The sequence below is a fragment of the Anomalospiza imberbis genome, unplaced genomic scaffold (genome assembly GCF_031753505.1).
Source record: "Anomalospiza imberbis isolate Cuckoo-Finch-1a 21T00152 unplaced genomic scaffold, ASM3175350v1 scaffold_56, whole genome shotgun sequence".
Classification (NCBI taxonomy): domain Eukaryota; kingdom Metazoa; phylum Chordata; class Aves; order Passeriformes; family Viduidae; genus Anomalospiza; species Anomalospiza imberbis.
Window position 1 is genome coordinate 148,240 of NW_027100171.1, and position 23,075 is coordinate 171,314.

General features: G+C 46.0%; 1 protein-coding gene and 1 long non-coding RNA gene across 2 annotated transcripts in view; one reads left to right on the forward strand and one right to left on the reverse strand.

Annotated features, from left to right (window-relative positions):
• Positions 1-18,815, forward strand: part of LOC137467273 (serine/threonine-protein kinase pim-2-like) — a 32,515-nt gene extending 13,700 nt beyond the window's left edge. The window contains exon 5 of the mRNA XM_068178771.1: positions 18,804-18,815. Coding sequence (XP_068034872.1) covers positions 18,804-18,815 — 12 coding nt within the window. The remainder of the gene's footprint in view (positions 1-18,803) is intronic.
• A 212-nt stretch (positions 18,816-19,027) lies between these two features.
• LOC137467281 (uncharacterized) lies at positions 19,028-19,892 on the reverse strand. The gene is made up of 2 exons (XR_010995477.1): positions 19,593-19,892; positions 19,028-19,479 (listed from the first exon to the last, which is right to left on the reverse strand). It is a non-coding gene; the product is annotated as an uncharacterized lncRNA (long non-coding RNA).
• Between the last annotated feature and the right edge of the window lie 3,183 nt (positions 19,893-23,075).

Below are 23,075 nucleotides of genomic sequence, written 5' to 3' on the forward strand. Positions count from 1 at the left end.
CTGCCACTCTTGCCTCCCGTGTGCAGCGGTGTCACAGCAGCCTGAGGCACCTGGGAGCCCCCAGGGCCAGCAGGGACTTGAGATGGCAGCCCTGGGCTCCTGGAGCTTGTGCAAGGAGCGCAGCTGGGGACTCCCTGTCCATGGGGAGCTTCCAGATGGAAAAGGCTGCTGTGCCCAGGCAGCTCCAAGGGCAGAGAAAGGAGGGTCTCGACCACGGGATCTGTGCCAGTCCCACAGTCCTGGGCAGCAGCCACCGAGCCCTGGGGGAGCAGAGGGCACAGCAAGAGGGACAAAAGCAGGCAAGGTCAGAGACTGGAGAGAGCCAGACCCGGCAGCAGGAACAGCTGCTCCATTGCACTCTTGGAGAAAGCTCTTGGCTGGTTCAAAGCGCTGAAAGGCGTGCAGGGCAGAGAGGAGGCCACACCAAACACTGCTCCTGTTTCCACAGCCTCCCCTCTCCGTGTCCGAGGAGGAATTGGATGGACTGTGCTCTTCTCTCCGAGTGTCTCGTTCAGCACGAGCGGCTGAGCACCAGGAGCTGAAGGAGCTGAAGCCTCAGGCCTCAAGAGCTGGGCCTGAGGAGATTTTGTGAGCAAATGAATGCTGCTAGCATGGACCTGGCTGAATGCAGCAGATGGAATCATGGAATCACAGAATCCTTTCTGTTGGAAAAGACCTCTGAGCTCATCCAGTCCAGCCGGTCACCCAGCAGTGTCGAGCCCAGCACTAAACCACGTCCCTGAAGTGCCAAGGCCTGGACAACAGCCCTGAGTGAGGCCCTGAGCCAAAGGTGGCCTCTGGATGAACCTTCCAACCAAAGGTTATCTTTGTATCTGCTCACTAATGAAATATGCATGGTCATTAGCGCTGTGATAGATGTATCCACTCGTTAGTGAAACATGGATTGACCTTTCTGTGTTTAGAAGCCAGACAAGGCCATGAAATCTGACATCTGGCCTTGTCTGGGGCTGAATGGTCAAAGTCACCTCCCTTGGTTCCTCTTGGGCCCTGGCCAGGCTTTGGGAGGAACCCAGGAGGAGGATGAAACCAGATGTTCCCGCACCAGCAGCGCTGTCAGTTTGTTCATTCAGCGCTGTCAGAGCTGGGCCCTCTCCCAGCGAGGCTGGAGCCTCACCTGTGGCTGGAGGCACCTGCAGGAATTCCCAGTGTCCAGGAGTGGCTCTGCAGCCCTTGGCTGTGACAGCTTCCCCAGCTGCTGTGTGGATCTGGGGCATGGTAAAGCCTGAGGATAACTGGGGCTGGATCTTTCTTAATCACTGCTGCAATCTCTGGTGCTGATGGCTGGGTGCATTGCTGAGCTGCTCCTTTTGTGATTCTTTGCTGCTTTGAGCTACAGTCAATGACACTGAGTCCTTCAGTTGGTGTCTGTGTCTTTGGTGCTGACCCTGCCCACTGGGGAAACAAAACTGGCACAGTCTGGCCAGATCACAACAAAATGTCATTTTTTAAATGTAAATGTGAGGAATCAGTCCCATCAGAAATTCCCAGATGGGAAGCCCTTCCCTGGAGTTCCCTGCCTCTGGAGTGGGCTGAGGTCAGAGCACCCTGTGAGTAGTGGGGCACTCGGTTAATAGAGGCTGAACCCCTGGATGTCTTCAAATGCATCCCAAAATTGCATATGGAAGAAGGAAAAGAACTTGTGGGTTTGGGAAGATGAGGGAGAATTTTCTTAATGGCACATTGGAAACAGCACCAACAGAAGGAAGAATTGGTTTTGGAATGCTCCCACATGGAGGGACAGAGGAAGGTTTAAATCTTGAGCTCAGGTTCATTTGTGCAAGTGAAATATAACATTATTATTATTGTCATTAATAACAGTTATATAAAAATATAACATGATTATACATTTTTCAGATAGAATTAAAAATTGATACTGTGAAATAAGGCTGACAATGCCAATATGTCAGCTTTGGCTGCTCAGTGTAACACTAAATACCCTACAGAAAAGGACTGGCCAAGACCCAAATGTCACAATTGAACTTTGTGAATTGTGTATCATGAATAAAGGAGGAAGGGATGATGTGGAAACCCAGGACACCGGGAGTATTTCTCTGTCTGCCCTGTGTTAAGTATTTGTTCTCTATCTATTGATATGATTGATAACATCTTCCACTTACTACCATACTGTAAAATAAGCAATTAAGGCTCGATCAGGATTTCAGTTTCTTCCCAGAAGTTACAGTGATTTTATTTTTCACAAGCCCATAAGATTTCAGGCGAGCTATGTTCAGTGTCCTAAAGAATTCTTTTCTCCAAGGGCTATCCTTGAGGTCCAGTATTTTTCTGGCTCCCATTAAAAAATACCAGAAGCCTTCTACCATGTTATTTACCTTCTTGCTTTCCACAGAGCAGTGACATTGCAGTAGGAAAGCCAGCACCAGCTGTATTCATGCTTTAAAATCTTTAGGAATTAATTGCATTTATATAAGTGCCAAGAAATTTTATTCTTAAGACTGTATTTTACTACCCTTTCAGCTGGAGCCAATCTTTGCACACCGCATGCACACACACAAGCCAAAACCCAGAAATGACTGTACTCAGCAACACGGCTACAAACCTCATCGGGAAAATCAAGTACATTATAAACATTAATTAATTTCAGCCACATGCCCTCCTCAGTGAAGTGGGTAATTACTACCCCCATTTAGCACAAGTGGGAAAACTAAAGGAGAATGATTTGCCCAGGTCAAACAAGGTGTATGGCACAGAACAGAGCGCCCATAACCCTAGCCAGCAGCCATCCTTTTCATCCTATAACCCTCCTAACTAAATTCTTTCAGTCCAGTAGGCAAATTACCAGAGGTCAATATGATGAAAGCAAGGCTACAGTTTCTTCCTCAAATATAACTAATATGTCCATCTCCTCACTTGCCTACTTTAAGTATTCTCATGAATATTCACAGCAGAGTTTCCCCCTCAGAATGCTCTGGAGAAAGAAAAAAAGAGGAACAACCTACTGAAAAAAATCTATATCTAATGACCTACTGCAACTTGGAGTCATGTATTGGCTGTAAGGTGATTAACTGTGTATGCACAGCCTAAAAGGCAAAAACCAAAGTTTGTGGACTGGGTCCAAAGAGAGCAACCAGGTTCTGATGATAAAGAGAGATCTGCCTGCAGTAAGGAGGTTTGAACTGGCAACCTGACAGAAGCTTAAGAGATTCACCTAATTTACATATATATTCGGATTTTTTGCTTTTCAGGGGGGCAGAGGGACGGACAGGGTACATCATAAATAAGCCCAGTTTCCTTACCACAGCAAGAGAAGCACTTTGTTAGCTGATTTCATCAGCAGTATAAACCTGCACCTAATTGTTTCTCTCTGCACCCTGGGCTTAAAGGAAATAAGTTAGCTGATGGGTTAATTCAGGAGAATTAACTCCCATAAACACAAAGAACAGTTGGGTTGGAAGGGACTTTAAGGATCACCTGGTTTCATACCATGCTTGCCACCCTGTTCCCTTCACAGTCTCAACTTCCCTTCAGCCCGTCTCAACTCCTTCATGGGTTAAAGTGGAGGGCACTAAAATTTTTTATAGGGCTGGGTGGAATAAAAAAAGCCCACAGTGCTCTCCAGAATCACTAGAAGAAGTCAGAGCCTGCTGTGCTGACTCTGCCACCAAGCTTTTTCCATCAGCCTCAGGAGCCCCACCTCACATCCTTTTATCACTACTTTCCATTTCCTTACCTCAGCAATTGTGTCAGATGAGACCAAGGGATGTGGTGGTCACACTATCTCAGCTCATCAGTCCACCACTAATGCCTTCCTGTGTAAAGACATCCCTTGGTTACATAATATATCCTTGACACCATTTCTGTTTACATTAAATTAAAATTAATCAGCCAGGCACTTGCCACAGCAATCCATGTAACTCAGCTTGGCAGCTTGATATTATCAGTGGCTCAGTAACATTAGCTTTGTAGGGTTAGGATCTCCTGGGGACTCCTTCCACGAGAGGACTGCAGGTGGTGTAGTCATAAAACATTATGCTCCCTCCCAAGCATCTGTATGACAGCCTCTTCCAAGGACAGCAGAGAAAACTGCAACGGCAGCTCAAACCTGCGTTATTAGCCTGGGCATCACAGGTACACAAGTCCTTAAGCTATCAACTCACCCTCCAGCAAGAAATGCTACCGTTCATTAACCCTTTCAGTTGGTGTCCCAGTGCAGGTCTGCCTACTGTCAGACATCAGACTGAGTCACATCAGGGAGGCTTTAATCAAGTTGGCCTTTTCCTTACTTATTCTGCCCCCAAGATGTTCAATTCTTCAGACTTTTGATGCAAATTATTCCCAGGTGTTTACTAGCATTTCAGTTCCTAACTACTGTAGGAGCAACCCTGCTTTGCTCTTGTCAGATCAGTTGCCCACGCTGAGCTGCTGGGTGTCAGCTGGCAAGGGCAGACCACAACATCTTCTGGTGACCTGCTTATTTACTAGAAATAAATATCTGCAAACATCCCTGAACCCATGCCAGAGGATTCGGATAAACCATTTTGGGACAAAAGTAAACAAAAAAGACACCAGTGCATGAAAAGAAATTCTTTAGAAACTAAGCTTTCTGTCTCTGCTGCTGTCTTATAGATTGGCATGGTCATTTCAAAGCCTGTTAAGGATAGCATCAGAACAGTCAGGACAAACAGTGACAGTCTTTGCACCCAGACAAGCAGATTGTCCCAGTCAGAGGAAAGGTTGCCTAAAGGTACAGCTTCTGCCAGAAGAGAGAGCAGCTGTTGCACTGGAAACAGAATCAACTTCAGCATTAGATTACAACCAATGTGACAGGGTTTTGTTTTCCCTTTACATTCTCTGTTAGCCAAAGAACATTGCTGTGCTTAGGTTTCATCCCATCTAAAGGCAGGCTATTAACCAGGATGGTTTCCCAGGAAAAGGACAAAACACAAATACAAACAAACAAATACTTTTTTTTCAAAAAAAAAAAAAACATTTTTCCTACTACTAGTTTCAGTGCAGTGAATAACCCAAGCCAACCTATACATTAATAATTTTCCTAGAGACAGATATGCTTCACTCTTGACCTGCAATTGCTAACTTGTCTAGACACTTGTGCACATGTGTACATGCATGCAAAAACATTTATATAAATCTATACTTGTGTGTGAAAAAAGACTTGTTAAATCAATGCAAACCCCACTGACATTCCTCCTTTCCATGTTCATGGAAAAAAAAAAAAAATTTCCCATCTGAAACTATTCATTTCCCTGCCAGCACTGCAGTGATAATTTTTTTGTAGTTTTAAAGATAAAACTTTTTTGTTTTTCTGGTGTGGAGAGATTTAGAACAATTTGTCGAAACCTTAATTAACTTGAGAAACCATGGGAGTTGCCAGACAAAAACTGTTCTTGTTAGAAAAAGCCAGGAAAATATGAATACTTTCTTCCAGCTTGGCAGTCTGCTGCTTCATTCTTTAATTAGTCATATTGCAGAAGGTTGGATTACTCATGGAATTACCTAAAAGGTGTCATAAAAAAGATTTGCAATTTTACTACTGAAGTTACACATAGGTTCTAAAATTTGAAGAACCTGACATTCATATCCATATATTATGATGCTGAGGAAAACTCGAGACAATACCTGCTACCTTTAAAAGGCTCCTATACCTGAAAAAGGAGGAAAAAAGATTGTTAATTTATGCCAAACCTAGCCAAAGAAGAAGGATGTTGAAAGAGAATTTTCAGTAAGATCTGAAGATGAGAGAAAAGGGCCAAACTCTGTGCTTATGAAGAACAAGCGGTTCACAGTCATTATTAGGCAGCAAAAAAATCCAGGGATTTCACAAAGATCTGATTGAATCTCATTCAGTAGAAGTGCAGTGTTTTCACTGCTGCCTTTGCCACTCTGAGTACACAGGTGGCTACAGGGGAACAGGCTGAGGCTGCACTCTGACCTGAGATCTGTTTAAAATCTTCCCCAGTTTTGTTATTGTTCCAACTGGACCCAGCCAGCGTGTTAACTGTGCTACTGAAATAAGGGTTTAGAGAAACAGAATCAAATCAAGCATGGGATATAAATCACTCTGCTTAAAAGCAAATGCTTTTATTCTCACTGTTAAGAGTCCTAGATCAATTTAGCAGATCTTTCAGACCCCCAGCAGGAATGGGCACAGCCACTTTTTGTGTGGTTTCATCGTAACACGCACAGGATTTCAGTAGATCATCCGTAAACCTGAGCTGCCGAGAAAGAACCAAATGTGTCAATGCACAGTGCAGTGCCCAGGAAAGGTCAAAACGAGGGACCAAAGGCAGTGTGGACCATCAGCCATCATGAACCATGCTGAGAACACTTTTTTTGCTTCTAGAGTACCTGCACCAGGTTGGTCTTTCTTAGCCACAATAAGAAGAGATCAGAGGGATGAACATTAAAGTGCCCCCTTCTTTAGGAGTTCCAGCATTCTCTCAAGTATTTTCCTACAGCAATTATCAAGACAGCATCCTCTGCTGTCATGTTTTATTATGGCTCTAAATCTGCATTCCAAAACCAAACTGCTAGTACCAACAAGATCTCTGTGTGAGTGGCTGTGGGGGTGTGAGAGTTAAGGAATGGCAACAGAATCACCCGAAAAGAAAAGCTTTCCATTCTGCAGTCCCAACCTACCCACCACTGACTGTACCTGTTAAAAGCAATAGAAACCAGTAAACTCAGTACCAGCAGGCCACACTCCTGTAAAATATTAAAATAGCAGTGCTGCAAGTACTACAGACTAGAAGAGGATGTGAAACTGCCAGCAAACTGCATTTAAGCTGGAAGAGAAGAGACTTGTGTTTGTCCTTATTACTGTGAGGGAGAAAAAAATAACATATTCAATGTAGCACATCCAAAGCAACTCCATTTTATCATCTCAGGCTTCATCTTTGCAGCCAAAGAAAGGTTTCTGCTGATTGATTGAAAGCATTACCTAGAGTTTGTGCTATACTTTATTTATTTCTTTGCAAGGAAGGAGTCTCAGCACTCATTAGGTCTTTATTCCATTGACCCGTCTTATCAAGGCTTTTGAAGTGCTATAAAACAGGCTAATCAGGTGAGCAACATTTATATTCATGGTTAGAGTGGCTACAAATGAATTGATCAGGTCCAAGGAAGCTTTCAATGGACGAGGTTTGAGGTTTTGCAGCCCAATACTCAGAGATGCTGAGGCTCTTCTAAACGTTACCTTAGGGATAATAACTGGGAACCTCCCTGTGTGAAAATGAACTGCTCAGCAAGTTTGGTTTTCCCCAGAGAGGGTGGCAAACTTTGAAGAGCATGATTCCAGTATCATGGAACTGGTACATCTCTAACCCACAGATGGGAGGAGCAAACTTGTGTTTACAATAGTGACAGGAGAGTCACTACAGCCACTGGGCACACCTGCAAGGACAAGGGTGACCAGCTTCAGACACGTTGTGGTATTTAGAAACATGTCCCTAAGAACACAGTGCAACTGCAAGAGCAGGAAAGAGCAAAGGCACCGTGCATGTCCAGCTGCCAGCTGGGATGGAACACGTCCAAAAAGGCATGGCAGTACTTCACTTGGTGTTTCCTTCCAGTACCCTGCAGTGTAAGGACAGCCAGCAGATTTTTTTAATTTTTATTTACAAAATAACAGCATCATTTTTTCATCCAATGCTGAACCAAGCCATCTTGTGCTGTGCTTCAGGAACTGTTACCTTTCAGATCAGATGTGAAGCCAAGCCAATTCCCTAATCCCAAGAAGCATTAAAGATCACTCCTACTGCATTTTTTCATTAATGTTAATCCTGATGCCCTGGCCATATTCCAATAGAGATAATTGCTATTTACCTCTGCAAATTCCTCCCTTTGTTTCAACAGGGCCTAAGCAGACAAAAATCATCCCTATGTAACAGCACCAGCATGTTTATTCTGTTCTTCCCCCAGGTTCTCTGCTTGCTGTATTGGGAACACGGTGCACTCCTGTCTCTTTTAGCAGCAGCATTACCCTGTGTCATTTCAGCAGGGGATGGTGCAATGCCACATGCAGAGTGGAACGAGGGCTTTTGTCAACACTAGACTGAATATCCTCCAGGTGCTAAGAATTTCCTGAGTAAGCTGAAGCAAACACACATTAGTCAATGTTAAGTTAGAATCTCCCCAAGCACAAGAAGGAAAAAAACCCAAGCCTGAGACCAATGTGACTTTTACCAGAGAGAGTACAGAAGACAAATCCTTGGTGAGGAGTGAGTGGCACTTGAGTGTGCAGACACCACACTGCACCATCCAGGACTCTGGCACCCAACCCCAGCTTCAAGGTTCAGGGAGATGGTACACTTGCATCTTCCCTCCTTCAGCCTCATTTTTAATTGCAATTATTTTATGTACAGGAAGGTTGTTATTCACTAAGGCGGAATTCACCTCTTGGAATTAAGCTAAACTTCAGGAATGAAACCTGGTCATGTGGACATGACCAGGAAAATGGTGAGGCACTCCTAGAGGGAAAGGTCTTTACAGAAACATTCAAGACATTTCCTGGCTCATCCTTTGCAAGTTGCATCACCTCCTAGCAGGAGCTCAGGCACTAGTTTTTACAGTACAGACGTTTTTTCTTCCCTAACTTTTAACACAGAAGAGGTGTTTTACTTTAAAAAGGTATTTGTCCAGAGCAAGTGTAGCAGAGATTAATCTCTCCATTCTTCAGAGCTGGCAGCACAGTCCCTCCCACAAAACATGAGAGATGTGGGAACTATTTAAAGGAATGCTCAGCCAGCTGCATGCAGCACACTGCATGAAACAATATTCCTGTCATTAAATACACCCCATGGAACATCCTTTCCTTGACATTACTGTTTAATGGCACAAGGTGATAGCCATCAAGTTACTGTATGAAATCCCAAAATATTCAAAACAGAGGGAAGGGACAAGGGGGTAAACCTATTAACTGTGACCTGTTAATGGGGCATTGGCTTCTGCTCAGGTTCCAATAATCCATGGGCACAGGGGGTTCACTTTTTACCCCTTTAAGCTGGCACAGGTCAGAGAGACCATGCCCTCCTTCGTGGGTCACCAGGCTGCAGGTGCCAAATACTTCTTATTTTCTGGGCAAGCAGCAGGTCTCGAATCTGCACATGGCATACTCAAGACTGCTCAATGCATAATAAAGTACCTTCTTTTTGCAACCTCATCTCTCCCTTAGGCAAAGCATGGACAATTTTAAGGAGCAATTTTCAGATTTTTTCTCTCACTGCTGAGCTAGCACAGCCAATATATCATCACTCCCATTTTCCTCCTTCCATCATGGCTTGTCAGTCACAATTAGAACCATTGCTCAGCTCCTGGATTGCTGCTTATGAACAAAGGCAACTTTGAAAAACAAAAAAAAGTCATCTTCAAACCATCTGATCTCTTCTTTCATCCCTAGCCAACAGCAAACAACACTAAAACACAACAAATCCAGATGTTCATGCATTCAACAGAAATGATCAGAACATGTCACTGTCCCAATCCAAGTATTCAAAATGCAACAATCAAAATGAGGTATTAACAAGGGACAAAAGGATTTAGAGAGTACCCAGTGGTGTTCCTATCATTACCCAGAAATTATTTTTACAGTTATTGTGCTTTTTGAAAGTTTTCTAACAGATCATTAATTTGACACAGAGTAGAAACTTCCCAAAAACAGTCCTAGTTTTTGAGCGGCACTAATCCAGCTGTACAATTTGTCAAAATTTTTTCCAAACTTATGAAAACAAATTCTTTACTATATTCCAGAAGATGAAAAACACTCTGCAGATGGAATGCTGGATATAATTCAGTCAGTAAAGACAGTCATGTTCATCAGGAATCAAAAGTATTAAATGAGGTTCAGCTTTGCACAGGATGTGCAGAAAAACATCACCTGCCTCATGGGAATTGTGTAGCTGATGCTCCACCCAAAAACACTTATAATTTGAACACAACATGACAACTTGCTTTTCATCACTTCCCACGAGCCTTCTGGCTGATGAGACTCTCCAGGATTTTCAGCAGAGACTGATGGCAATACCTGGCCATGGCTTAAGGTTGGCATTGGAGAGACACGTTGTAGTTTAACTTCTGTTTTAGAAAGAACATCCAAAGCTGGACTAGAGCTACTAGAACCTAACTTCTTAAACCAAAGCTCGACTCATGGTGCACACACTGTGTCTGTGTTTCCACAGCAGGGACATTAATTTCAGCAGTTGGTTCTGGTGGATGTTGGGTATAAGGTCACAATTCAAGATTCAGCCCATAGGTTGCTGTTCTCCTTCCCCTTCATCCTCATCAAAACTAGTTCATCCAGGTCTTAGACATGGTCTCCCAGTTCAGAGAAAAATTTAGGAAAGAAACTGTCAGGAAAAGATATTCCTCCTATCCCAACAAACTGGTACTAACACCTGAGGGATATAAAACCCATGACCACACATTAGTGATAACCAGCACATCTACAAATTCAAGATTGCAAATATTTACTATCTCATTTCAAAATAAGGAGAGCACCCAAACAATGCCAAGGGAAAAGGGAAAGGAAACCCTTCCACAAGCTCCCTGAGAGCAATTGGTGTCACAAGGACTAAAATGTTGGGAAAACTTCTGTGTTGATGGGAAAACAACATCAGAGGTCAGAGATGCTCTGTATGCATGTCACTACCTGCAGCACCATTTCACTGCAGCTGACATGTCTAGAGAAAGGATTTCCAGCTGCCAATGTTTACTGAGCTGAAAAAGGTCAAAGAAATAGAAGTGACCTTTTCATGTGGGCCTGTTGGGTAAACATGAGGCATTGCTAGGCTTGAAAATGGATTAAAGGGGGCAGAAGGGGAGAAAAGCTCTTGAAAGAGCCTCCATGGATAACATCCAGCAGTGCTTCCCTGCTCCATCTAGTGAGATCTCAGCAGTCATATGGGCTTCACTTTGTTGCATTTTCAGAGTAGGGACTTTTGGCCAAGTGTCCCATCTGACAGCATATAAAGACTGGAAAGCTCTCCTGCTCAGTCACCTAGGAAGGCAGACCCAAATGAGGCTGCACGTGCACCCTGTGCTTTACTGCTATCACCACTTGAGAGACACAGAAACAATTGCATGAAACCTTGATTTCCCCATGGTCCTTCATTTGGGGAAAAGGCAGCACTTTGTCTCTTTAGGCCAGGGACAGAAGCTGCCTTAGCTTTGCACAGCCAGGATTTCAGCAGTGATCTCCTCTCACACCCCAGCTCTTCAGCAGTAAGAGCTAGCCAGGCCCTCGCTCTCACTTCAACACACAGCACCACCTTATCTCTTCTGTCAGTGCTACTAAGACCTCTTTAAAAAGTGTCAATAGAACAGGATTGCAAAGATCTCTATTTACCAGACACACTGAACATGCATGATCCAACATCAGCATGCTGCTTCAGCAGCATGCACAGGAAACACTGAGCAACTCCAAAAAGCTCAAATTACATGAAGGCAAGCTTAGTCCAACCCTCAGTATTTTTTAAAAAAATCTCAGACCAAGAGCTGACATCCAGTGTTCAAGAAGCAAGTATTCACAATGTTAAAGACTGCATGCAGGATGAGAGCAACTGCAGGGCTTTGTCCTCCTTTGGAGATCCTGACAGCAGTGAGATACTGGGGAAAAGCACAGCACCAGGACAGCCTGGCTTTTGGATACAAGACAGTGTTCCTCTGTGGCTTCAGATCAAGTCTCACTGCTTCCAGACTGTGGAGGACATGCACAGAGTAGAACTAAGGTCCTTACAGAAACCCAGGAACAGCAATAACTCCTGTGAAGGGGCAGGTTCAGCGCTGAGCAAACACAAACCCTGCACTTTTGAAACCACAGTGAAATTTGTAGAAGTACAACTACTCAACTTGCTCTGGTCATATCAGCACAAAGCTGCTCTTGTGAAGTCATGAATAAAAATGGACAGCAGCCAACAACATGAAAGCTTCATAATTCCTTGGTTTTTAATATAGCAAAGCATTGTCTCAAAAAGCATATTTGTCCTAACTGTAGCATTCTTCTATATCACGTTGAAATTCAACATTTTGGTGACTTAAAAGCCTGCTGAGGCAAGTGACTATCACCATGTGAAATGGACATGAAAAGAAACAAGCAGGAAAAGAAATACAGCCTGACCAGTAACACATTTAGAACAGTCCTGCCATTTGAAGAGAACGTGTCATTTCACAAGACAGAGCAGTATTTCCCTTTGTGTGCATTCTTTTTTGTATTTTACTTTTTTCCTAGAACATTCAAGTGCATCTTTAATGTATTATTCAAACAGAAGCCATGATTAATTAATCAAAACTCCGTTGTATAGGGAGAAGAAAACTGGGCTCTTGTGCAACACCCGGCCAGATGCTCCACCTTAAAGGGAATCATAAGGGAGGATGTGTCAGCAAAAGTGCTTAATTATGCAGTAAAAAACAATGGAATTTCAGAGACAGCTTTTAGGGTTTTCGCAGCATCTCTTTTCAGTGTTTCTCTTCGCCATATATAAACCATGTGCCCCTTTGCATATCCCATCTACCAGAGACACTGCAAAGAGTCTTGATCCAATCTCACGGAAACCGGCTCACACGGAACCACGAGCAGCTGGATTCAAAACTGACCAATGTCTCTAAATTATGCTGCTTTAAATGACAAGTGTCCCTGGTGAGAAGCTCAGTACTTCTTAGGTAAGGAAGATGGTCTGTGTAACAAACCAGGAATCAAATCTGGAGTTAAGAAGGCTCTTCTCTGCTTTTGGCTTTGTTGAGCTGTATAAGCCTGCTCAGTTCTTGGTGCTTCTCTTTCTTTTCCCACACTGCATCTTCTTAAAGCTGAGTATTCAGCCCACAAAAAAAAAAAAAAAGGAATTTAGAATTGTTTCAAATGCTTTAAATCATCCTAATATATTATCCTAATCCCATCTAGGACGGGTTTGAGCAGGGCTTTTTCAAGAAGGGAACAAATTTCTTTTCAGGTTTGTCATGGGCAGGAGAGGAATCAAAACCTGCAGTCCCTACAAAGAAAATGTAAACTGAGTATTAAGAGAAAAGTTCCTGACAGCAATAGCAATGATGTGTGAGAACAGGTTCCTGAAATTTTCTATTCTCAGTAGCCCAGACCTTCTGAAGCATAGGCTGGATACATTTCTGTCCCAAATAGTTCAGGTTGAGTTGCTCTGGCCACAGGGAAGAAATCAGCAGTATAAGCTCTCATGATGTCTTCCAGCTCTACTTTTCTACAATTCCACATTTTTTTAATATCAGAAATGTAAAAGTTTCAAATCAGCATATCTTTTTCAAAGGACTGAGCTCTTCACTGTTTCCATTCATCAAAATATTTTTTTTTTTAGTGTTTTGCACAACATAACATTTTTGCCTCTGGTTAATACACCAAATCAGAAGCTACAGGAAAACATCAGCCCAAATAACTGATTTTTTCCCCTGTCATTTAAAGCACAAAGTAAGGTTTTAAGAGATTAAAAATAATGTAACAAAAACATGGAATGAAACAACTATTCACTACTCATCAGTCCTGGAGCTCAAAGACCACCAATTTTGTTTCCAACCAGTGTTATTTCTCTTGAGAATCACTACCTGAAGCCCATAAGAAAGAAAAAAAACCCACCCAAAAAACCATAAAACAACACCAAAAAAAAATACCCCCCAAAAAAACAAAACCAAAACCAAAAAAAGACCAGCTAGATGTACATGGACGGTGCACATGCATACAAAATCTCAAGGCAGAAAATGTGTCATTTTGAAGATTCATATTTACTCACAATTCTTTATTGTCCCCTCAACTCCGTATTTCTTTCCCTATCCTACTGCATCCTTCTCAAGGTCACACTTTTCCACTTTCACAATCACATGCATTATCAAACTGCAATGTCATGACATGGTAAGGATGCAGACAGCAATGGCAGCAGACTCAAGAAGAGTTATCCACGAGGAAGAGTCCACCACAGCAATTCTTCCTCAGCCACACAGTTAAACTTTCTGATTTAACTACCTAAACAGGCAATATGGGTTTTGCTTTTCCCAAGAAAACATATACCAGTATGCAGAACACAACCACCAAAAATTTAATGCCAAATTAATTACTCAAAAATATGCAATATGAGCAAAGACAAGTGCTTGCTGGATACTTCTCCTAGGTGAGAAGTAACTGGCAGATGCACCTGTCCATCCTGAATTTAAAGAAACCACTCTGCTTAGGCCCCTTAGAACAATCAGTCTGTAAAAAAGTGAAGCCAATTACTCGTTGTTTGTTCTTTTTCTGAAAGCTGACAATTGCTAGGGGCAAAGCTCCATGATACACAGGTATCTGAACCCACTCTGCTTCAATTAGCCATTATGTCCAAATGGCCTCAGGTGAAACCAAGGGGCCTGAGGAGGCCCTTGGAAGGCAGGTAGCCCTTCTGCACAACTCTTGAGCTAATTAGCCCTTTCAAGAAACAGGAATAAGTAGTGTAATTTGAGTCCCTTGCTACAAAGGGCACATTCCCTGCAGGTCCCTCTGCCTGGTGCTGCAGCAGGCAGACCTTGAAAGCTGGACAGCTGTGCTTCTGCCAGAGCTGTGTCTATAACATATTGATGCTAGCAAATCCTTCTCAAAAAATTCATTTCCATGCTTACTTCTACTCCTTCTCCATTTTGTTGTTAAAGATTAATTTTTTTCAGACCTATGTCCCTGGGGCTGTGGCTAGTTTCATTTTTAGCACTTACATTCACATGGATGATATAAAATGGGTTGTTAATGGGTATACTATGGTGCAAAATGGGTTTGTTACATCATCTTTCTTTTGATCAGTAATAGTTAATACTAGTTATGACAAAAGCTAACCTACAGGTTTCCCTATCACCTGATTTTTTTTCATCTCACTGAATCAGAAATAACTGGTGAGCAAGTGCCAGCAAGACTGGTCCTTTCATTGGTTGGGAACACTAATGTATCTTAATCCAGCTGGCCTAAACGCTTCCCAAAACATTGTGCACCATTAGCATCAGAGTCCAGACAACCCTCAAACTAATAAGGACAGTCCCAAGAAGCAGCTTGAGCTGATTTTCTTTGCCTAGTCAGTATGTACAGCTCTTTTTACATTTGCTCAACCATTCTGTGAGGTGTATGACCAGAAGGTATCTGTCTCACTCCACTTTGTGAGCAGCTCAGGAAGGAAAAAAAAGAACAACTCACACACTTGTTTTCCCTTTTTCAATAGAGCAGAGCAGTTAAAAAGAATCAGCAATTAGCCATTATAAACCCAAGCCTTGCTTTCCAAAGTTGCACATCAAATGTGGTGATGAAGATGGTCAGAGTAACAAGAAGACAGAGTGGCAATGCTACAGATGCCCTGAGGAATTCAGTCCATGTTTGGCATCCTTTAAGGCAGATGAAAAAAATGAACTCTTGCTTTTTTCTTCACTGGCAATGGAACAAAGCTATTTAATTTTAGAACAAGAATCATCTCTTGTCTTTCTTCTAAGGGCAAGCAAAGGAAGGTTGGAAAGCCACAAATCCACAGGCAAAGCCATGGCTGTGTCACTGCTCATCACCAAGGAGTGGGGACAGGTGACAGGTCTGGAGTTGAATCCACCTCCACCATGCTAGATATATCCCCAGTGTGATGGCACCCTCAGGCTTGCTCCCTTGGCCAACATGATCCTAAAACTGCCAGAACAGGCAGCCAGGGGGGAGCTTTGCTCTGGTGCACCCTTGTCTTACTGCACACCCATCAATCAGTGAGGAATGACTTTGCACTCGAGTTCAGATTCCTGTTGAAACTCCTGCTTTGGACACAAACCCATGTAACTGTCTCCAGATGCAAGGGTCACAGCTGTACAGTCATGCTGCCAGATGTCTACCATGGCCAGTTACCAACCACTGATTGATTCTCTTAATTCAAGTGCCAGATCCCTCCTATTACAGCTCCTCTTCCCCTTGATGCCTTGCATCACAGCCAGCAGACTATCCTTCATCCTGAGGATCTAGGGTGCTCTTTGCCAGCTGCATCCAATCTTGCATCTATTCTTCATCTCCATTGCCACTACCAAATTATACTGTGAGATAGCTCTTCATGCAGATGAAGGCTGAATGTTAATTAACAGTGTTAATATCTGCCAATGTGTTTCCTTATCATCTCCACCAAGCTCTTTTACCAAGACATAATCAGGCTGTTTTACTTCTGTCCTGGTTCTGATCCTCTGTCTGCATCTCTTGTTACCAGCCAGTGCTTCTACATCAGGTAAGTCCAAAATCCCCAACAGAACAAAACCAACACTCTTTCTCAAAAAGATCATGTTTCTCTCTTTGCATGAAATCAATCCAGCTATTTACATCTAAAAGAGTGAAATGTTCTTTTCCTTCTAGAGTGACTTTTTAGCCAGTCCTGGAGGTTAAACCACTATTAAAACCTATTATTTGGATTGTACTGCCCCAATGCACAAACCTTACCTTCTCCCACATTTCCCCCTGCCTGCTCTTTCATTTCTCTAGGCCATGTCCCAAAAACTTAGCTTTCTAACACAATCATATTATTCTTCTCCAACAGCAACTTCCATTTGCTGCCCCATCCCTGTATTTTCCAATCAACATCTCAGCACACAGTTTTCCAGCCTTATCCTCCCCCAGTTTTACTAGGTCTTCCCTCATTCTCCACATTGCCCCACAAAAAGAAAGGCTTCCTACCTGGTTAGAGCACATTTCTACCCCAGTACTGGTTCTTCAGTGGTAGAAAACATTTCAGACCACAGCAGATTTTCTTTCAATTGAGATAGCTCAACATCAGCTTCTCAAAGCTTACCAACAACCAAGGCTCAGCTTCTCTGCTGCAAGAAACTCAGCAGACTACTTAAAGCTTCACAAACTTCTACAAAAGATCCTCAGCTGTCTACACATCCCGCATATCACTTCCTGGTCATTAATCACTCCTTCCACCTGAGAGGGCAGGAAATTGCAGACAGATGGGTCCCTTTCAAGGGCCTCTTGACACCCTGAGAGCTTCCCTCATCTTCCTTCAAATTGCCTTCTTCTGCTTCACCCCATACCCTAAAATCAGTGCTCATCTCCTGTGTTTGTGCCCATCTGTATCTTCTTCAACCTTTATTTTTTTCCTCTTCCTTTCAAAAGTTAATTGTCTAAATCACAAAAACCTTTACTTGGCTGAATGGAGTGATCGCATAATCAATGGATCTGTAAACCCCGTGTTTCTGCTGCTCCTTATCGCCTGTTCACACATTTAAAACAGCAGCAAACATCCACCCTACCTCCTCCCTGAGCGGGGCCACTGCAATCCCGTTATCTGACTCCTACATAAAGCACTCCAGAGCATTCCTTGAGACACCTTCTGCCTCCCAGGTCATGGCTGAAACAGTTCTTTAAACCAGGAATCAAACACTTCTCTTTAAAGCATTTCAGTGCTTGATAGAGAAACATCGTACATCGATTGCAATTAACAGGGAGGAGACATCTCCTTGCTCCACACGAAAACGTTGTCAGCCATTAACACCTTCAGGAGGCTCTGCTTGAGTGGAAATAGTGCACCTTGGGATCTCGGCTATCAATCTGCTCAGCAGGGGAAGGGGTCAGAGTGGTGAAAAAACAGCTATGTGGGCCTTCAAAACAGTTTCTCTTGCAATTCATTCTCCCCTTGAGTTTCTGTTCTAGTTAACAAATGGTGAAGCTGCCACACTTCTGATTTTCCACAGAGCTATTCTCAGTAAAAGCTGTCATGTCAATGTTTCCACGACATACCCCTGGGGGCGGCGGGAGCGGGCTCGCCCGCTCCGACCCCGGGCTCGTCCTGCGGGGCAGCGGCGTCTCCGGTTCCCGAGCCTGCGCAGCCTGCTGGGCGTGCGGCGGCAGTGGGAGCCGCCGGAGCCGGGGCGCTGGCCGCTGTTCCGTCGGGCCCCGGCCCAGCAGGCGGGCAGCCCGCCCCGCTCCGCCCGGCGGGGGCGGTGCCCGCTGCGCGGCTCCGCGGCACGGCTCCGCCGCTCCTTGGGCCGTGCCGGGCTCCCTCGTGTCGGCCCGCGGTGCCGCGGCTCCGCACACCGCGTCTCTCTCTGCGCCCCATCCCTGCCCCGCGCCGGGGGCGGGGGGCGCCGCGCCGGGTCTGCGTTCCGCGCCGGCGCCTGTGTCCGCCGCGGTGCCCTCTGCCAGCGCTGCGGCGGGCGGCACCGCCGAGCTGCCGGCTGCTTCGGCCCCGCTCCCCCGCCTGCCGCGGGGGCTGAGGCTGCGGCGGGGCGCGGGGCTGTTTACCTTGAGCGCGGCTGCTGACGCGGCCGGCGGGAGACCGGTGGGTTCCCGTGGCCGCGGACCCTCCCCGTCGGCTCTGTGGACCCTCCCCGCCTGCCAGGTGACCGTGCGTCCGAGGCACCGCGGGCGGTTTTGGCAGGAGGTCCTGGGTAAGGCTGAGGAGATGTGCGACTCTGCCTCCTCGCAGCGCCTGCAGGATCGCGGAGGAGGCTCCTCTGGCTCTGCTGCTGCTGCGGGGAGCGTGGTGTCAAGTGATGCTGCGCTGCCTCGCAGTCAGGCGGCTGCTGCTGTCCCTGTGGAGCCCACGGGACGGGACACGGCAGGTGATGCGACCTTGCCAGGGGGTCCCAAGGCTTTCCCTGTGCTTAGGGGCGTTACTCACAGCACCCATCAGCCTTTATCGTTTAAGATGGTGAAAGAAAGATACAGACAAGAGAGGTATTCTGTGCCTCACGCTGGGAAACACTCCAAACTGCTATCAGCTCCCCAGCCTGAGCACTGCTTTCTCCCCCAGTAATAACTAGTTCACCAGAGGAAAAGTGGGGGGCTGCTGCCCTGTATCTCCACACCTTCCCCTCTCGTTTGGCAGAGGCGTCAGTGAACCAAGAATTTGCTGATTGTTCAGGGGAGAAAGGAGGGGCTACTTTGATTCCAGAGGCAGGTTTGTCATTGCTGCTATCCAAGCTCTCAGTTGCATCATCAGGAGCACACAGCAGCCTGGAGGGTGGGGAATGCTGGATCTGTACCACTGTGTGCTCATCCTTCACCTTAATGTGGAGCTGCCCCCAAAGTGGCCATGTATCACTTTTACAGTTCTCCTGTTGGCTATATCTTGGAGCAGCTGTTATATGTGGATTTTCATGGTGATCCTGTGGGAAGCAGCCATTTGCCTGCTGTGATATCCTCACAACTAATACTAACTCCTATTTCTCTTTGGTTTTATTAGTTTTTTTTTTATCTATTTGTTTGATTGGTTTGCGTGGGTTTGTTTGTTTGGGTTTTTGTCCATTTTGGTTTGAGCTTTATGTTTGCTTTTTTATGAATGACTGGTGAAGTTGGCATAGCCAAACTCAAGAAAATGTAAACCAGGCTTGACTTTCCAGAAATTATTTTTGGCCGGGTTTAGCTGCATCCTCCAGGCTCAGGATCACCGGTGTATTTGCAGGTTTTGCTCTGCATCATCAGCCTGCCCAGACTCTGCTCGGTGTTTCACAAATGGAGAAGACAATGGACATTGTGCCAAGCTTCCTTGCAAACAGCAACACCTGCATCAGCATGACAGAAAAGAAGGAAAAAAAAAAAAAAAGAAAATATTCACCAGTTAGACCAGAGCCAGTGTCCCACCATCTTCCCCTCCACTGTTATTATAGAGGCAAACCTGGGCCTAAAGCTTCCACCTCCCAGTTCCTGATGCTATTTGACTTCAGCCTTGGCTCCCCCTGATCTACCTGACTGCTGTCCAAGTGGGGCTGGGGATGCTCAGCCTGGAAAGAGGAGACACTGGGGAGGCCTCACTGCAGCTCTGCAGGACTGGAAGGGTCCCACAGGAAAGACGGGGACAGTGTTCAGCCGGGCCCGTGGCAACAGGACAAGAGGGGATGGCTTTCAACTGCAGGAGGCTGATTGAAGTTGGATCTGAGGAAGCTGCTCTTTTACACTGAGGCTGCTGAGGCACTGGCCCAGGCTGTGGATGCCCCATCCTTGGCAACAGGGCTGTGAGCAGCATGGTCTGGGGAAGATTGCTAAGCTCGGAACAAGATGCTCTTTAGATCCACTGTGATGTCACAGGTGTGATGTTCCAGCAGGAACTTCCAGCGTCCAGCAAAGAGCACAACACAACCACTGGCCCTTGTGTCAGCCCACCCTGTGCCAGCCCTCGTGCCAGCTCACCCTTCACCATGCTCCCTGTCACCCTTCTCGTCACCTGCGCCCTGATACTCCCATCAGTCCTGAAAGCTCTCTGTTGCCTGGATTTTGTCATCCGTCCCTGCAGGATGCTCACATTTGTCCTGAGGAAGGTACGGTGCCATTCCATGGAGGTGGACACCCCCCGGCTGCCCGGCTGGGCTGGAGTTCTGTGGGGATGGGGTGGGACAGGGACCCCACTCTGAGGTGTTGCTATCTCTGCAGGCTGTCACAGACAGAGAGGACGAGATGGAGGTGGACATGCAGGCTGATAGAGAGGAGAAGATGGAAGTGGATGGAGAAGAGAGTGGAGACGATGCAATGGAAGTGGACATGGAGATTGATACAGAGGAGAAGATGGAAGTGGATGGAGAAGAGAGTGGAGAGGAAGAGATGGAGGTAGATGTGGAAGAGGAGATGGACGTGGAAATGGAAGAGTACCTTGAGGACATGGACATTGATGAAAAAGATGAGGAAGAGGCCATGATCTTGGGATGAAGAGCAATACCAGCAGCAGGACAGGCATGTGGTCCCCACAGGCAGAGCGGGTCCCCTGCTGCCAGGCTGGGACTGGGCTGGGTAGTCCCTGCTCAGGGATGTGGGACCCGGTGCATTGGGTTCTGGTGGCCATCCCCAGCCTGTGCTGCGCTTGCTGGGCCAGCCTGGGGGGGGGCACATGGAAGAGCCCTCTCTGCCTGATTGGAGTGACTGTGCCTCTTGCTTTTCCTCAAGGACCGATGGAGATCCCGGACAGAGACGCCACTCTTTTGTACATACGTTGTAGAGTTTGTTGTTGTCTTTAGGCCATAGGTTTCAGGGCTTCTTTTTGTCTTCTGTAAATACGTTTCATTGACTTTTGTTGGATATGCTGTTGTGGTTTGACATGGAAGTGAATTCTTTCAGGAAGTTGGGTCAAACCAATCAGTAGTCAAGTTTGGATATTGGCACCTTAAGTGGCCACTAAAGGTGTGGATACGCCTCTGAGAACACAGGGGGTTAAAAGCAGGAACTCCCAAGAGCTCGCTCTCTTTGGTTCCGGTCAGGGTGCAGTGCAGATCTCCCCTGCCCAGCCATGGGGCTGGGTGGGGGAGGGGAAGCCATGCGGTCTGGTCGAGGTGAGCCGAGGGGGCTGAAGGACTGGAACCGAGCCAGCTCCTGTGGACAGAAGGGTGGAGAGAAGTGGAGATGTCTTTGTCGTTTCCCCCGCCAAGAGGGAAGAGACAGAGAGTCCAGACGGCACTTGTAACTTTGCTGGCGCGGAGGAGAAGGGGTGGGGGAAGGTGCCCAGCCTTGGCCTTGGGAATCGGCTGCTGGGCAGAGATATCAGCCGTCCAGGGAGTCTGAGCTTTTAACCCTTTCCTGAGAAATGAAGGCTTTGTAAATTATTACTCCTCCTTGATTTGAAGTAGAAGAGAGACAGTCTGGGATCCAAGATGATGGAAGAAGAAATTCTTGAGTTGGAAGGAGATGATGGAGTGGCTTGTGGCTGGACTTTTCTTGTTAGCCATAGACTGAACCAAATTCTCCTGACAGAAGCTGCACTTAGGGGGGTGGTTTGGTGAGCCAAGAGACTTGTATTAGTGATTACCAGCAGAGGATTAGAGAGAACAGAGGAGAGTTGGAGGAGAAAGTGTGGAGAAGCCCTCTATCTTCAAGGAAGAAGAAGAGGAGAAGAAGACCTCTGTTCTTGGACCCTCAGCCCCAGGGGAAAATGGGGGGGACTGTAGTCCCGCAATGAGAAACTGAACTGTTGTCTCTTTTGGTCCATGGCAAAGCATCCTTAAAGGAGCCCTATGAGCAGTCTGTCCATGCACGGTGGTGAGAGCACTGTGACATGGAGAGGAGAGTTTCACCACGGCAGATTTTCTCTGGGCGGTTGCCGTGTGTGACATGGAAACACAAGGGTGGCAATTGTGTTTCCTGGGGGGTCTGTGGCACAGGGGAGACTCCTGTCTCCCTTGAAAGATTGAGTATTTGAATATCTGAAGGGTGGCAACTTGATCAGGATCCCGGGTGGTGTCTCACTGTGGTTCCATTTGGAAATTAGGTGGGAATTAGTTGGGAGGAGGAAGAGTGTTTTGGAAGGTCCAGGATTGAGTGTCTGTGTTTTTATAGTAGTAGTAGTTTAATAAAGTTCTTTTCTTTGTTATTAAGCTTGAGCCTGCTCCGCTCTGTTCCTGATCACATCTCACAGCAATTATTTTAAAAAGTGCATTTTCATGGGAGTGCTGGCATCGCGCCAGCGTCAAACCATAACATATGTTCTTAGGTATATACGTTCTATAGATTGTTGTTGTTACAAATATTCTTACAATGTAAATGTGTTCTGTGTTTTCATTGCTGTTTTTCTGAAAATAAACAAGCTTTATTTTTCACACCCCAGTTCTCTTTCCATTTGCATCAGGCACAGGATCCCGAGAGGATCTGGGGGTACCCGGGTGATGCCGATGATGGTGATGGGGATCCCATGCTGGGTATAAATTTCATGATGAATTCCTGACGGGGGTTTTGTCTATATCCAGGGTTTTTAGGGTCCTGGTGGATTTTTGGGGGTTCCCAGGGGGGTTTTCAGGATTCCCAAAGAGGGGGATTGGGCAATCCCAGGGGGAACCCAAGGCTGGTTTGGGGTACCTGCCGGTGACAGAGATGGGGACCCTCTGCCATGTAAGAACCTTCTCAGGGGTGTCTGGGGGTGCTGGGAGGTCTTGTGGGAATTTTGATGTCCTGGGAGGGTTTGGGGGGTGTCTGTGTGGGGCCCAGGGATGATTTTGGGGTCCCGAGGAGGTGGGGGTGTCCCGGGGGGTTTGGGGGTTCCCGGGAGGGTTTGGGGATTCCTGGGTGATGCCGATGACAGAGTGGGACCCCGTGCCGGGTATGAACCTTCCCACTGTGCACGGGCAGCGTCAGCGTGTTCAGGGAGATCCTGGGAGGCCCGGGGGTCACCCCAAAACCCAGG